We start from the raw sequence: 16,377 nt of genomic DNA on the forward strand, positions 1-16,377 counted from the left end.
CCATGAGAGGAGGCTAACATCAGCACCTGTGAAGGCTGCCACTTTGGCAGAGGCTCGTAATTTGCCTCAAAATGCAACAGACTGTCTCATAAGGATGACGAGGGATACTCATGGTGGTGACCTAAATGCCACACATTCTGTCCAGGAAGCAAGGGGAAAGGGAAACAGGGAACATAAAAAAAAAAAAAAAAGTGAGCGTGTGAAAAGTTAAAAGGATGGAGGCGCAACGCGCCAGAGGATGATGAATTATGCATGTCTAGCTGGGGTTGACAGCTGATGATGCCTAGAGATCCATCACTCGGGTCCGTTTACCAAGGAGCTCGTAGAGGAGGTTGAGGATGTCCTTCCACGCTGCCCCGGCCTCTTCCCCAGCCATCTCCCCAAAGTGGGCGGCGCTATTGTACAGGTTCATCCGGTCGATGCATTTTGACAGGAGGGCCAGCATGCCCTGGGAACAAAAGCACGACCATAACCATGATGCATCCATAATAAAATTTGCTTTGCTTTAATTACTGTCCTTTTTGGCATCAAATCAAACTTTGGAATGGAGCCCAAAAATATTGTGGACATAGCAACGAGGGGCATCATTGTGTGCTGATGGAAATTATAATGTACTCCTGATTTTTGGACAGGCCATAATCCTGACACTGAAGAACGCTCACCACTAATGCACATACTCTATCTACTCACTGTACACCTCATTAGGTACACCTGCACATTCACTGCTGGGAAGTACAAATACTTTCTCACTTTTTTCAAGCAGACTTTTCAGTTTTCAGGTCTGTGTCCTTGATTATTTATGTTTCTGACGACATTTTAAGTTACTCCTGACATTTGGAAACACTTTCAGCCATATACTTCACTGTTACTCAAATAAAAATGACTTTTTAGTTTTGTATCTCATGGCACAGTGTCGAATGGTTAGCAGATTCGCTTCACAGTCTGAGGTTTAGACGTTTGAATCCAGGCCTCATGTTTGGTACTCTTAAGGTCACTTGAAAGGTTTAGCTGAAGTTATGCCCCCCGAGTGCCCCTGCAATCAGTCAACCGAGCAACATCAATGTTGCATGACACGCTGCATAATCGAGTCAAGCTCCACCGGGTTCTTGTTCACCTCCTCTTTGAAGAGGTCTTGACGTTTGATGAGCGATCGCAGGAGACATTGCTTCTCTTCATGTTCCAGCTCCGAGTCAGGCTGCTTGAAGTACTCGATCAGGTCATTCAGCATCTGTAGCACCTCCTGGACGTAGCCGGCCACCTCCATGGACACGCCTGTGGCGGTGCTGTCCAAGGCCCTGAAGAAAAGTCCCAAGAGTACAGAAGAAACTGTGCACCTTTGTGCCGTTGGTCATGAGTTTGAGCACCGAGGGGTCTACTGCAGGTCGTCAATCTCTCAGAAAGCCTTTTTATTCATCTTACTTGATAAAGTTGGTGAAGAGGAACGTTGTATTACGGATGTTGCGAGCCGCTTGAGACTCTTCATGCTGACAGCGCTGGAGAGTCAAGCCGTCATCCATGTGGCCCTCAGAATGCAGACAGGCCTGTGGTAGGAAAGAATCAAAGGTTTAGAATCTCAACAGGTGCCGAAACTCTGGGCCCAATTATTTTATGTGACCAACTAAAGCAAATAATGTCTGTCTACTTCATGGTCCTTGCTAAAATCTGGACCAATATTGCATATTGGCTTTACTTTTGACAGCGCTGAGAATTGGCAAATCCCTTTTTTAGAACAAAATGCACAACAGTTAAGATAAATCTAGACTGTTGGCAGGCTAGTTAAGCCATCAGCACTCTTTTTGCGAAGCCACGCTGTTGTGTGTACTGAATGTGTCATATCAGCGGCACTTGTTACACGTGTATTTTCACACATCACCAAGACTATCCAGGCGCTTTTGCATAGCATAGTAAGTATACATGCAATTCATTAGCACGCGGTAATATTTGCAGTTGTCAGGCCTTTTTAGAGGTGTGCATTCTCTGGATGTTCATGCCTATGGGTGGGGCTCGAGCTTGACTCGCTGAAATCAAACACCAGGATCAAAAGCAGGGATAGGTTGGTGTAAATTGACAGTAGTTTCCCTCAACCCCCACTGCCACCATGTCAGCTGCCTCGGCATGGTGCCGAGGCTACAGGGACCACCAGGCAACAGCTACGGAGGTGTGTGATGTTCCTGGGTCGGTGCCCAGCGATCACCAGCATTCCTCGTGTTGCACTAACTAACTGCCAAAACACAGTGGAGCCTGTTCTAACTTTTTAACCAAGTTGCTGTCTTGTCAGGTGAGAGTCTAGTGAGCATGAGTCTTGTTGGTGGCCAGTGCGCTTCGTTGTGAAAAGTGGGGTGGACTATAGAAATAACATTAGCATCGGAGTATAATTTGGGATATCCAGTCACTCGTTAGCTTGACAGCGTGTGATGTTTCAATGTGCATAGCTGCATCGAGAGCAGGGAGCAATCAGGCAGCGAAGACAGATGCAAGATGTAATGTCAGCGCACTCTCGGAGTAGTTATGTGACACTGTGCACAAGGGTCACTCAAGTTCAGCAGCTCCAGTTTAATCGCAGTAGGGGAAAAAAAATCCCCACAGAAATGCAACTATTAATAAAATAATAATGAAGTTACCGGCCAAAACTTACATTTGCTCAAGTTACAGTTAAAACAAGACAACTACTCTTTATAACAATATGCAACTCTGTCTCAATGACCAACAGTACTGTAATGGTAATTGACATCGGAGATCCCAAGTGTAAAAGGAAGTTAACTACAGTAATAAGAACAATAAAATTGATTCATCAAACCTTTGATAACGAGTAACAATAATTCATCCTTTTTTTAGGAGAGTGGGGTCAAATCCCATTTGGACAACCTAAAGGGTGTTGGAGTTGGAACGGTTCCACCATATGCAACTTGAACCAATTCTAGACTGCATATGCAAGAGCATTTAGAATTCGGTGCAGTGTAAATTAAAGCCAGTTTTACCCTTCTTTTCATGGGTCCAAGACGAGATGATTTGGCATCAGGCGCTTGATAGGACAGCCACAGTCCAGTTGCCACGTGCATGATGAAGCAGACAGAATCGCCATATTTGATCTCTGGCACACCCATGCCGTCAATGTCTCTCTTTGGGCCCGACTCGCTTTTTTCCTGTTTTAATGTGACAGACACGTACACACCAGCTCATGTGATAATCTTACATCAAGTATACCGACGCAGTAGTTGTATGTATAGGATGACCATTTGAGGATTGAGCCTCTAAACTGTGATGCCATTACAGGCCTCTGTGAGCTTGGCGACCTTTCTCCCCAAGGGAAAGGGGAAAGTGCCGCATTCAATAAAACAAGGCTGGACACAGAAAGAGACTGACCTTTGGATGTGATGAAAGTAGAACGCATAAGTTTGAATTTCATTGAAACAAACGTTTTTTTTTTTTTTTTTTTAATTGGATTTGTTCTCATGGTATGATCTAGAAGGGCAACTTTATTTTAGAAGAACTGCCTCGCCCCCCGAGGGAGTGTGGGAAAAGGGGAGTAAAGACATGAAAAGCCCAATATCCACGAAGTCTTGTTAACTTCCGCGCATATCAACCAATTTCTTTCTCATATGGATTTTTATTTAGATAAGGAGGCGGATTTGTCCTGACCCACTAATGGTAAAAGGCTGTTAAGTCAGCCAATTACCATGAGGCAAGTTGAAGTGTTGTCTGCTCAGCAGTTGTGAAAGCGGTGTCTAAATTGTGCAAATGTCGTATGGTGACTTTGCACTGACCTTGGAGGGCCTGAAGCAAAAGGAGGTGGCCGTGGTGTCGGACCTCTCCCTGTCCTGCAGGACCAGTCCCCGGTCCTCAGTCAGTGCCAGGTAATGGCCGGTGGAGAGATGGCGTAGTCGGAAGCCCTGTCCCCAGCGAATGTGGCTTCCGCTCCAGCTGAACGCAGCATCCAGGACAAGCTTTTATGTTTATAGACATCAATATTACACCGGCCGCTCCCTCTTATTCAGCATGCTTATTGAGCACGAGAGTTGGCATTAGAAAAGGCAGTGTCGTGTTCACTTGCGAAAATCCCTTCGGAGCCAAAAAGGACGACTGAAAGGATGCACATGCAAACAGAACACAAGCGCGACAGGTGACCTCGGTGAGAATTGCCAGACGACATGGATTTGAGGCAAATTGCGTGGCGGGCAGGTGGAGGAAGGGATGAAAATATTGAAAGAGATATAAACAGTCCTCTGGAGGAGTAATAACCGGTAGTGACAGCTCAGACAAAATACAGGCAAATTTGTATCTATATTTAGGACAAGACCCACTGACAAATCAACTCTAAAGATTTCAAAGATGTTCTTGATGTCGGGGTGCTCTCTCAGTCGGGCTGATTGAATGCATGCGTGTGTGATTCAGAACTCGAACCCACCTGATCCTCAAAGGCTCCAGTATCCATAGGGAGCGTGCTTTTGACGCTCCCTTCCCTGCTTCGTAGTTGACTATCCTGGGGGCACAGAGAAGTGCAGGGCTTCTGTTATTGAGCCACAACGGAAATTGAAAACTGCAGCACATTCCTCAAGAATCTGACAAGAAAATAAACAAGTTGAAGGCACTTTGCAAACACTTGAGGGGATTAATGATGGTCCTGTTTCTCAATGGGTTTTTTTTCGTACCCGTTAAAATGAATCTCTCCGCTTGCTCTCTGGCCATCAGTATAGAGTAGGCCGAATAGTAAAACATGAGCTCCATCATATAAAAACAGGTTGTCACCTTCATTGATCACTTATACTTTCTCATTGTGTAATTTTCATGACTTGTGACAGTAGCGAAGCCCTGCCGCATGACAGAGACAGGACATAATCATTTTGTTCGACTGCACACTTAGCAGGTTTGCTGGGTCACAGTTTTCGCATTGGTCTTACACAGAACCATTAAAAAAAATTTTAAAAAATCTTGTATGGACAACTTGGGACTGAACTAAAAGGTGAAACATTACCTCTGCTCCTCCTCACTCCTTTCTGCTCCAGGGATGGTCAAGCTCTCATCATGGCCACGACAGAGACGCATCACATGACCACCAACCAAATACCCTACCGAAACAAATGTAACATGAGACTCATGATGTTGAGATTATGGATATGCTGAACAAGGAGAAAAAAAATACAGAATTAATTTTCAGAAAGGAAAAAAAAAAGTAACATACAGTCATCAATACTGGTGGAGCGCATATTTTACATTTGAGAAGCTTTGCAAAATTGCTGATGAAACCTCTGTTTGGATTAAAAAAGTAAAAGTTCTATCAAATTCAATAAAATATGTTGACAGGATGAATTTTTTCAACAGCGACTCTTATACTTACCTTGGACACGGAATGCACTCAGATATTCCAGTTTTCAATTCTTTCCAACATTTAATCATAGGACAACATGATCAAAAAATATGTTGGCCCTGATGCCATAAACTTGCCGACAGCCATGTTGCTTGAGGAACAGGTTGGTTGGACGTTCCACAGGGTTTGCATGAAGGACGCGTCCACTTGAATGTTGCTATTCGAGATGGAGAGGTGCTGCAAGAAACGAAGCCACAGCGTTTTAGACAAAATGGCCCCACATCCCAGTAAAATAGGAACACTGGCACAACAGAATCTCAGACAAGCGCACAAAATCAGCAAACACCCGTCATAGAAAGGGTAAACTCCCAACGCTGGGATTTGTGAAGATATTAAAGCAGACTGCGCATCCATCAACAAGTGCTGCCAAACAGCGTTAGGCCGGCTGCTGGCTAAAAAGCACCACTGCATCATCAGCGCTTCCCGAGAGTAGCAGTGCCCAGATCCTTCTCAGCAATAATTCCTTCCCGCAGACGCACTTGGAGTTGCTCCAGCCTCCCTCCAGGTGGGATTAACAAGTTTGTGGATGCTCAACAAAATGTGAACATGCTGAACAATGACTCCTCATCTCACGACATGCCCCAAATTGCATCCAAGCAACACAGTTTTGGCTGTGTCTAGCACTGTAAACCCGAATAAGTTAGCAGAACTTAAAGTGAAGCAATCAATTGCCTCTCTTTTTTTAGTTAAATAACTAGTTGAATAACTCTACTTTCCTGAACTTAAAAGTTTTGACTATATCCAACTTATATTTTTTGATATCGTTCCTCGAAAGCTTTCAGTTTCAGCAACTCAATTATTCTGTTACTTATAAATGTTAATGTTTGAACCTTAATTCATTACGTTAACAGAACTTTCTCCAAGTCTTAAAAATAAGTACACAAACACCATTTTATGAGAGGCAAACTCAATTTTTAATTGTATTGGAAACAGTTTTAACTGAACAGTGATGAACGTCGGAGGGGAACAAAAAACGTTGACTTTTAAGCTCCAAATTTGCTCGACATGATTTCGATTTCAATGCAAGGGCGGAAAAAAGGAGCCCAGCGAGGTAACGTCGACATAATAATTGAACTCACGTCCAGTATAACATTTAATCGGCTTCGACAATAGAGTTTAATCACATGTGATGTCGTACAATCATTAGTCAGAGTAATAAACGAAAAAATATAAAAAGCCCTCGCCAACCTCTTAACAAAAGAGATATCATACTCGTTCATTCTGTGCTGGCTTGATATTTGTAGCGATCGCGTAAAGCAAACCCTTGAGCAGCTAAAGTTAAGGTCTACACTCCCTTGAGAAAAACGCGTCAACTAAAACAGAAATAACTAAAAGTGAACAAATTTCGCATTACAACTTACATAAAGTCCAGGGACGTTGACACCTGCCGCGTCGGGAGGAAACGTGGAAAAGTCTGTCGTTGCTTCAATTTCCACCTGGGCAGGTGCGCGCTCGATTTTCTCCTATTTTTTCTTTTCTTTAAATTGCAGTATCCACGAACTGATAGGCACATTAGCGCCACCTTATGCTTCGGAGAGTAACTCAAAGATTAATTTTTAATTGGAAAAAAACCTGGCGGCTGATATTTCATAATCGAAAGTAATTCGTAATGATTTACTCAATCTTTATTTAACTACCTAAGAAAATTGCTAACAGTTTACAGTTTACAATCTCAACTAGCTGTCAAATAAAACCTAAAAAATATAAAATAAAACAATCACAAAAGACTACTTTTTGGAATTCATCCTTGCTGAACACGAACATTCGAGTTTCCAGTGAGCTTCCAATAAGCCATATCAACATGTGCCACGCTCCAAATTAAGTTTTTCATTTATCCAACATCAATCGAATGAACTTCAAGCAATAGACACTACCTTAAATAGATCATATTTTTAAGATACAAAAGCTTTACAAGACTGCACGTTGAATGGTAATGACGCTCTGATTACTTTTGCTTTCAACTTCTCAAGTGCCCCATTCCTCGAAAGAAACATTCGAGCCAAATCCATGGGAGATTTCCCAGCGGAGGAAATGCAAGTCTGGAAATTCGCCAGTTTTACATTAAAAGCCCATTTGCCTGCCTAAATGGCCACAACAAAAACGCCACCGCTCGATTTTGTACTCTTGGCACGTCTCCACTCCACCTTTTTGCTATTTGCCTTCCCCTGTTCAGTCCTGAATGGATTGACTGAAATCAGTGTGATGGTGCAGGGGGAGTCAACTGACCAAGTAGCGTTCCGTTGACACGCTGACGAGGATCAGGTCATCTCCGATGCGGACTTTCTCTCCCTCAGACCTCTGCTTGGAGGCAGGGTGGATGGTCCACCAACAGGCCTCTCCTGTTCACACAAACAAGCTTCCACATTAGCAATTAAGAGGTGCTGGAATGTACGACAGCTGAGAAATGAGACGCCCCGTTGGGCAACGCCGCATAATGGGGCAACTTTCTATATGAGGGAATATTAAAAATAACCATCTTGTGGGGAAGCTGTTCTGTTGTGTCAAGGTTGCAGTTAAGGTCAAGCTTAACCGTCTGAGCGGGAGCGTTAAGAGCGAAGTGAAAATACAGCGGTAGTTGTACTGTACCTATTGCATCTTGTTGTAGTCCCACATCGAATGACAACTTGTCTGTCAGAGACCTTGATGTCTTCAAGCAGGTCAGGTACTAGGGCAAAAATCAATGGAAAAATCGAAATTGCTTTACATAAAAGAGTCAGCCCAAAAAAAAAAAAAAAAAGTTTTAATTACAGTGTGCTTATAATTCTGGTTTAATTTGCAGCGCAGAATTGCACTGCCTCATACTGAGAGCTTGCATTGTTTTATACTCGCAGGGCTAAATATTAAAAACTAGTCTCACCATGATGCAGTGCAACAAATGAATTGACAGAAACAACTGCAAAATGCAACCACAATAAAAACAATATATATTGTTTAATTGATTAATTGATATTCATTAATATTTTCCATGCATCTAACATTTATTTTGTGTCTTGCTGAGTCATGCAGCTTTGTAGTGGAAGCGTTTGTTCCCATTTTGCATTGTACCTATTAGTTTCCATTCGTACTCACCATGCCACTGAAGGAGTGGCGCAGGAGGATGGCGTGACCATAGAGCAGGGTCCGATGTCCGCCCCCCTGACCCGCCTGCCAGGAAATCAAAAACTGCTGTATCATCTCAATCCTCTTTTTTTTTTCCACAACCTCTAAATCCAATTATGTTGAAGGATTTCCGTTTCGGGCTTTCATTGAATTGAACCGAATAACGAGCAACAAATGGCTTTCTTCGAAGTGCAGGCATGTTTGGCAAAAAAGGAGAAATAAGCATACATCAAAACAATAAATAAAGACACAACCACCAACCGACACATATAAAACAGCAAATACAATCCGAGAACAAATGCGATGAAGCGCAGTGGGAATTGACACTGGCCAACAAAGAATTAAAAGATAAGCGTTTCTTCCATCACCGCCGAGGTTAATTAATTTAATTTCTGCTTACCTTTTTAATCAACCTCTAGTGGCAGATGAAGGTGGAAAAAAAGAGAGGATACTGTCAAACAGTCTACATCCTAACTGTGTTCACTAACAGATTTTTTTTTTTTGTTTGTTTGTTTTTCTTTGCCCTACTGGGTGTTAATATCAGGGAATGTCGTTAATATTTGTCAACTGTGGGCATGTGAAGCCCTTTGAGACTTTTGGTTGATGAAGGGCTTTATAAATAAATTTGACTTGACGTGCACAGCAAGCCACTCTGTATTTCAGGCTTCTTGTGCTGACGCATCATTGCCAAGAATGGTGACCTTTGCTTCGGTGACCCTCTCGGTGTACTGTATCCTAAACAGCTTGGTCCCAAGCTGGGCTGCTCAAGTGATTTAGGAGGGAAGTGTAAATTGCATCGCCTTTGTTTTGTTTTTTTGGTTGATGGGTTTTTTTTTTTTGGTTTTTTTTTTTTTTTTTCAATGGTCACAGGGAGAGGCCGGACACGAAGCAAATGCGCTGCACGTTTTGGGAAAATAAGCCAAAAGAATTCCATAATGTTGCTGTTTGGTCTCTCACCAAATAAAATAGGTGGCCTATCATATGGTTAGACGCTAAATGTCACTCAATGTTTAGAAATGGGCTTCACTTCCTTTTGCTTGTTCTTTTGTCATGCACACAGAGAGGAAAACCAACTGAAGGACAACCTAGTCGTTTTTCATTGTCGCCCCACTCGAGTAGCGGACAAACAAAAACGCTGCGAGTCAGTCCGGCAATCAAATATGAACAACAAAGGCAAATGGATACATAATTGCGGAAAGGAGCAAGAGATGGGATTTATTAGCCTCTCTACCCGAGTTTGTACTGCAGCCAACATCGTGTTCTGTCGGCCAAAAGGAAGAGCTGCCAGCATCGGGGCAGGTATCCAGCTACCCAGGCCGATAACAATGCAACAAGGCTAGACTAAAAATAAGATAAGAAGGGATGTTGTGCGTGGCAGTTCACTTAAGGCCAGACTCAACAAAGACAGCAGATTTATCCCGCTACAACGATGCTGAGCGATGATGCTGAGATGGTATCAATCTTAACGTAAAGTAATTATTATTACAGTCGTAAATTTAGAATTCTTGACATAGCTCGAGGATTACTTGAGAAAGTATCCAGTGAGTTGATACAAACAAAGTTGATGACATCCATTTACCTCTAATCTGCATTCGGATTAAATGGCGTGCAAAATGCTGCTGTCCAGTGTTTCGAAGCACGACTGGATATCAGAATGTGACGGGTTTACGACCCAAAGCAGTCCACCGGAGGGATGACTTTACTGTTAAGAGGAAGCCCGTCTCGCTTCCGCGTATCTTGCCTTCTCGATAGATGACTTCATAAACATGCCAAGCGAGCTGGACAGAAGCCGACAAAAGAAAAAAAAAGCCAACTCTGCTTTGTACAAATTCAGAGCTGCAATGAGGGATGCTGCAGAGCGCTCACGAATGATTCCCACTCCTCCTCTGAAGCAAAATGGCCTTTCATTATCAGTGACTTCTGATATCTCTTTGAGGTATATGAGAACGTAGGCTGGAAAATGAAAAGTGACAGTCTTCCTTGGAATTCAGTTACAGTCCGATGCCCTCAAAAGCTTTCTGCATTTTCAATGTAATAAATTCCCCTAATACTCTCATAGCAAAAATAACTTTGATCAAAACTGTTTTGTGTGCACATTTGTCATCCAATTTACGATAACTCATAGCGGCTGGAAAGTTAGCTCTTTCATCCCAAAGATTACTGATCCCAAGTGGCCACCCGTTTCGGCTTTTCTGGATGTTTGTGTGCACGAGACGTACTACTCACCCCTTCGCTGCTCTGTCCCGTGTTAGCCAGCATCTCCTGCAGGGCTCGCACCGACAGCGACTGCTCCAGCACAAAGTTACAAATGCACAAGTCCGGAGGAACATACTGCAGCATGGAGGCGAGGAAGGGGTGTGGGAGGGAGATGATGGTATAGAAGACACAGAGGGAAAAGGACATTAGCTGAAGAAGCAGTCTGTAGATACAATTCTGTGAGCAGAACCCTGAAAGAAAAAATCTTTTCGGGAACTTTGAGGCACAAGACGCTTCAACAAACGCAAAGTTTGCTTTGAAGAATCTGCTGAAAGAGAAGTGTACTTTTTTTTTCCAATCCCCCGTCCTCATCTATCACACTGAACTGAATTGAATGAGCGCAAACGTGCACCGGCGGCCAAATCATTTACTAAATTAAGTGATACGAGACCGAGGGCCCAAGTCTAATTAATAGAAACTGCAGAGCTAGGAATGGCCCTCATAAATAAAGTGATTGGCATCCTGGTGTGTTGCCAGCAAGGTGCCGAGGATTATGAAGAGCTCTGTTAAATACGCCCACCAACCACATTTGCTGAACTCTATTAAGCGCCTCACTGCAGTGGAGTTCAACAAAAGATTTTCCTTGCAGTTGTCATCAATTCTGCCAGAGCTATTTGTAAAAATAAAGAAATAAAAATAAACTTATCGATCAGAGCTTGTCAATGCCTTAAAAAAAAAAAGTCTAGAGTGCAATCTCTCCGTCGTCTGGGAGCAGCAAAGTGCTTGCAGCGACCTTTTAAACAGCTCGTTTGTTCGTGTTCAGCAAGGATGAAACCCAATGGAAAAAAAGCTTGAGAAAGGGTAAAGTGATTCGTTTGAATAATCGGCGGTGTATGTCATCGTGTTCTAAGTTGATCCGATGATGGCAAATAATAGACGCCACTCCCAAATCACGTAATAGTCGGACATCTGAGTAAGTGGATCCGAGAGGGAAATTGAAATAGGCTTTGGCGGTGGAAAATAAGTCGGGCTGAATTTCGTCTGAAATGCAGGCTGATGATTTCTTTCGCATTCACTTGGCAAGAATCGCAGGGACAAAGTGGAGCCGCAATTGGACATCTTTTTGGCCATTTTCTGTCAGCAGCTGCAGGCAGCCCGCTTTTCATCTCGCAGCCACATGTGACACCCGAGGGGGCCTGGAGCATTGTCCTCGCGTACCAAGGTGAGAGGACGGGTTGTTTGTGACAGATGGCCCGGAGCTCTGCAAAGTGTTTGCCCTCTCATTCGACAACGGCTCCGGGTACGTGAACTCAAGCATGGCCTCGTGTTCTCAAACTGAATTTAGGAACTCATAGACTGCCAGCAAATCTGCCTTCCACTCCACTGCTCCTGAAAATGGGATTTGCTTTGAGTAACACAGCCAAAGCAGTACGTGGACGTCCGAACAGATCGTTTCGGGTTTTTCATCTTTCGTTGAGGGCGAAAACATTTGCAGTTAAAAACGCACACGTCTCTGTATGATGACGAATTGGCTCAGTGGTTCAATGTTTTGTGGATTAGGGTGGCTGTGGGGGGGCTGCCCCGGCAAGTATAGCAAACAAGCACATGATCCACGGTTGCCCCCGATGAAACACTGTCGCTTGTGTTCAAGCCAAGCCGGGGGCACCATATCCGTGTGCTGAACCTGACCCGCCGCAGTCATGGCCATTTGTTTTCATTTGAAACCGCCCAGCAGGCGATCTGCCTTAAGTCATTAGCTGTAACTACGCCATAAAGTTCCTCCGTGACAGTGACAGAAACATTTCAATGTCTTTTGGTAGCAATGCATCTTCTTCACAAAACTTGCGGAAGCCACCTGCTGCATTCCTCACCTTGGCTTCAGAGGTGGGTTCGAGGTAACATAAGCGGTTCCCAAGTCCCTCGGCGGCCAGGCAAAACTTGCGATGCTCCTTTTGAATGGTGGCCACGCTCTGAAGGACCACCTCATCATCCTGCCGGAAGAAGAAAGATTTTTTTTTTTTTCAAATCAGGAATAAGTCACAATAGGTGCACTTCTTAACCAACAACATATTTCAGCAAAGTGCAAACATTATATTTATGATGAAAGCCGAGTGAGTTTTTAACCTGTTACTCAACCCCATCTAACTACCGGTAAACATCTGTCAGCGTGGAGGGAGCTCGACAGTACAACAAAGGAACACACATATTGATTTGTGTGTATGCGTGCATGTGTTTGCCAGTGTGTGCATGTGTGTTGGAAGCTGATGGTTGCCATGGTACTGCCTCCCACTTCTTCACAAAAGTAATAAAAATTCAGTAGATTTAAATACAGGCTTGCACAGCCCTATCAGAAGGTTGGAAATGGGTGATGTTGACAGTATTGTTTGGGTTTTTTTTTGCATTAGAAATTATTGCCACCCATGTAGCACGCAAAGCACACAATTGACTTTTTAAATTTGATAACGTTGCAATGATTCATCCGTTATGTTCTTTTGAACTTCTGTCAGTTCAGACAGCTTGTAGACGTACTTGTGACTTGATGTTAATGAAGATGTAGGCATTGGCAGTTTGCCACAAATTTTAGTGGGGGTGCATCAAAATGTATCGACTTCTTTTCTTCCATTCTCATTCGCTGCCATTGACGGCCAATGTATCATCCATCGTTCCTCATGAACGTTATTGTCCCTCTCTTTAGGCTTAAGTCGAGCTTGTCCAGAGAATTTGGGGAATCTGAGACAAAGCAACAATGTGACCATCTGCTAGATCACTAATGAACAGCATCAGGACTATGTTTAGGGCTCTGGAGGTAATTGAGGGTCAGGTGACAGCTCTATCAAGCCGCCAAGTGCAGAGCGGGAACTTGACCCCTCGTCATCCACCAGTTTGACCCCTGCAGCAAGACTCAAATCAAACAACACTTTGATTTGTGCTTTACAACCCGGGGACTGGTGTTGCATATTTTTACTTTTGCTTTCTTCATTTTCAGTCTTACCCACACAAGCACCTGCCATGCGCCCTAACAGACAGTGACAGGTGTGCGTTTGCGTGCGGGCATGAGCGGCACCGATGGATCCACCAAAACCGAAACTCGAGAACCTTTGACTCCCTGCGCAAGTGCCATGAACTCCCGCGAGTGAGCCGCCGCTGCTGCCCACCCAAAGGTGGTTCTGTTCGAGCCGTCCGCTCTACTGTTTCGACTTGCTTGCTTTGCGCATGCTCACACAGGATCCACCGCAGAGAAGGAAGTGTGAAAACATCCATGTCCACCGTGACCACTGCCAATTAGTGTTGATATTTGGTAAAAAAAAAAAAAAAAATCATGCTGCTGCGTACATGATGTCTCTGTTTCTGTTTGTTCATCTGATTTCATCAATTCACTCTCAGGAAATGGTGTGATAGTTATCACTGCCTCCCGGGTCAAAATCAATAATGCACCACGCGCATCTCAGCTCGAGATTAACCCCAAAAAAAAAAAAGAAATAAGCTTCACCAGTCAGGCATGTTTTGCCCCCAAGTATTCTCAGGTGCAGCTATGCATAACAGCTACTGCAGAGATTTATATGCTGTTCCTGCAACAAATTGGAAATTTCCAGCCTTCGTCTCCACGCATATGGGTCCGGAGCATCTATTTCACAAACGCACTGAGCATGAGATTGCAGAGCAGAGCTTGGATGGAAGTGAAACCTTTCTGTTGTCTGTAAACGTGTCTGATGTGTGAGAGAGGAAACTGGCACACGCGCAGTAGAATGTAGAGGCAAGACAAGTGCATAAATCAGATGGATCCGTAAAGGATGTGAAACATGATTAGTTTAATGGACATTTAAAGCAAACACATGGAGTAATTTAATAGGCAGCGACGTTCTCCTTGTCCACTAAGAAATGCATGCTTTGATTTCTATTCATCGCAGTAGCTTAAAAGTAAATACATCTTCACAATTCTTGGTGAGAGCCCTTAGAAACTAGCCGTCAGAAGTACATTTGTAAAAAGTACCAAAAAAAACTACAGTGACGTGATCATTGCCCAGTGAAAAGAGTGGTGGATGTCTTGCAGCTCTGAAATCCCACCACGTTTAGCATAAATCTACTTTTCTAGAACTCCTCACTTCAGTGCAACAAAACTAAAATGCATCAGCTACAATGGACAATCCCTTCTTGACATGTAGTGCCCTGCAGATTCATCAGCGCAGTAGCGATTCCGGGTCCTCTCGAGCAACATATCTGTTTCATAATGCAACTCTGCCACTGACATGATGGCCATTCACGGAAAAGCAGCACAACAGAGCCCCATGTGCAGCAAAGGTCAAAAGCGTTGGAATCAATAAGTCCATATCCACATTTTCCCGCTGGCAACATTGCACCAGTGTCTCTGTCCCAGACACCAAAGTGTCGATGTAGGGAGATTGTTACGACAGGTGTGAGTTGGCACTGCTGTCATACAATTATTACAGATACTGACAACTTACTCATTAATAAACAGCCTGATGGCGGAACCACCGTTGCAGCAAAGAGCTTGTGATTTAGCTAATTGGCCTTCCCAAAGCACACACAACCACACACACACACACACACACACACACACACACACACACACACACACACACACACACACACACACACACACACACACACACACACACACGCGATGAAATTCACACCACCCACTCGCATGTGTAAACGATAGTCATGGCAGTGGGATCGCAATGCTTCAGTACAGATGACTGATGACTGAAGAGAACATTCTGTGGCTATCAAAGTCCAGACAGTTGCATTCATAGGAAATGCTACCTCTTCATTTCAGGCCACACAGGATGTGTGTGTGTGTGTGCTTTTTGTTTGTTTCATTTTTTTTTTTAATTCATCACTTTGAAATGCAATGTCATTTAGCAGTCACATATCACACATTTTTGGCAGTAGACTTGGCCCAGCAGGTAAGTGAACTTACCTGTTCACGGATGGACATTTTGTTCCTCTAAAAGGGAGGAAAAAATGCTACTGCACTGTTAAATGCAAGGTTGAGTTTTCTAAATTGGACATAAAGAGGAGGCATTACCTCCCAGCAATGCTATCTTCTTATTTCTGCTTCAGTCAGCGGCACTGAATAAAGCAAGAGGTAACCCGTTATTCACTGGACACTAATGCTTTAGTATGAAAAAAACATTGGGTGAACCAGCAACGGATGCCACAATGACAGCAGAGGCCGAGCGACACGGGTCAGCACATCACTGGCAAAATGCGTGCACATTCTTACATAAACATCAGCTGTAAATGTGATGTATTTAATTTAAATATATATGACACAATATTGATTTTTTACACTGTTTCCCTCACTGTATAGGAAATGTGACTCAAACCCTTAAAGGCGAGTCCATAATGCTTCGTTTACTGTTAGAACAATGAAAACAGGTTGAGGATTTTTTACACTGTTTCCCTCACTGTATGGGAAATGTGACTCAAACCCTTAAAGGCGAGTCCATGATGCTTCGTTTACTGTTAGAACAATGAAAACAGGTTGAGTTCGTCACATTTTTCCTTCCTATTGTACAAGTACCCAGCAATGACTGTGCATCCCCAGACCAAATTGTAAATCTGTGTGATGCACTCTCAACAACCTCTGCCAAGGCTGAAGACAAAAGAGGCTGATTTGGATTTGAATTTAAAAAAGACCAAAAAAAGATAGCCAGTAGTTGTCTGAGTGAAAAACATGCTTTTGAAAATAA

The 16,377-nt window shown here is 43.5% G+C and overlaps 1 protein-coding gene across 1 annotated transcript in view; it reads right to left on the reverse strand.

Moving 5' to 3' along the window:
- ryr3 (ryanodine receptor 3) overlaps nt 1–16,377 on the reverse strand; it is a 53,349-nt gene that overhangs the window by 36,178 nt on the left and 794 nt on the right. The window contains exons 2-14 of the mRNA XM_019883118.1: nt 12,532–12,651; nt 10,691–10,795; nt 8,435–8,509; nt 7,952–8,030; nt 7,592–7,704; nt 5,443–5,542; nt 4,973–5,066; nt 4,406–4,480; nt 3,765–3,921; nt 2,979–3,143; nt 1,420–1,541; nt 1,115–1,295; nt 313–448 (exon numbers count right to left, since the gene is read on the reverse strand). Coding sequence (XP_019738677.1) covers nt 313–448; nt 1,115–1,295; nt 1,420–1,541; nt 2,979–3,143; nt 3,765–3,921; nt 4,406–4,480; nt 4,973–5,066; nt 5,443–5,542; nt 7,592–7,704; nt 7,952–8,030; nt 8,435–8,509; nt 10,691–10,795; nt 12,532–12,651 — 1,522 coding nt within the window. The remainder of the gene's footprint in view (nt 1–312; nt 449–1,114; nt 1,296–1,419; nt 1,542–2,978; nt 3,144–3,764; nt 3,922–4,405; nt 4,481–4,972; nt 5,067–5,442; nt 5,543–7,591; nt 7,705–7,951; nt 8,031–8,434; nt 8,510–10,690; nt 10,796–12,531; nt 12,652–16,377) is intronic.

Source organism: Hippocampus comes, unplaced genomic scaffold (assembly GCF_001891065.2).
Source record: "Hippocampus comes isolate QL1 unplaced genomic scaffold, H_comes_QL1_v1.1 scaffold524, whole genome shotgun sequence".
Lineage (NCBI taxonomy): Eukaryota > Metazoa > Chordata > Actinopteri > Syngnathiformes > Syngnathidae > Hippocampus > Hippocampus comes.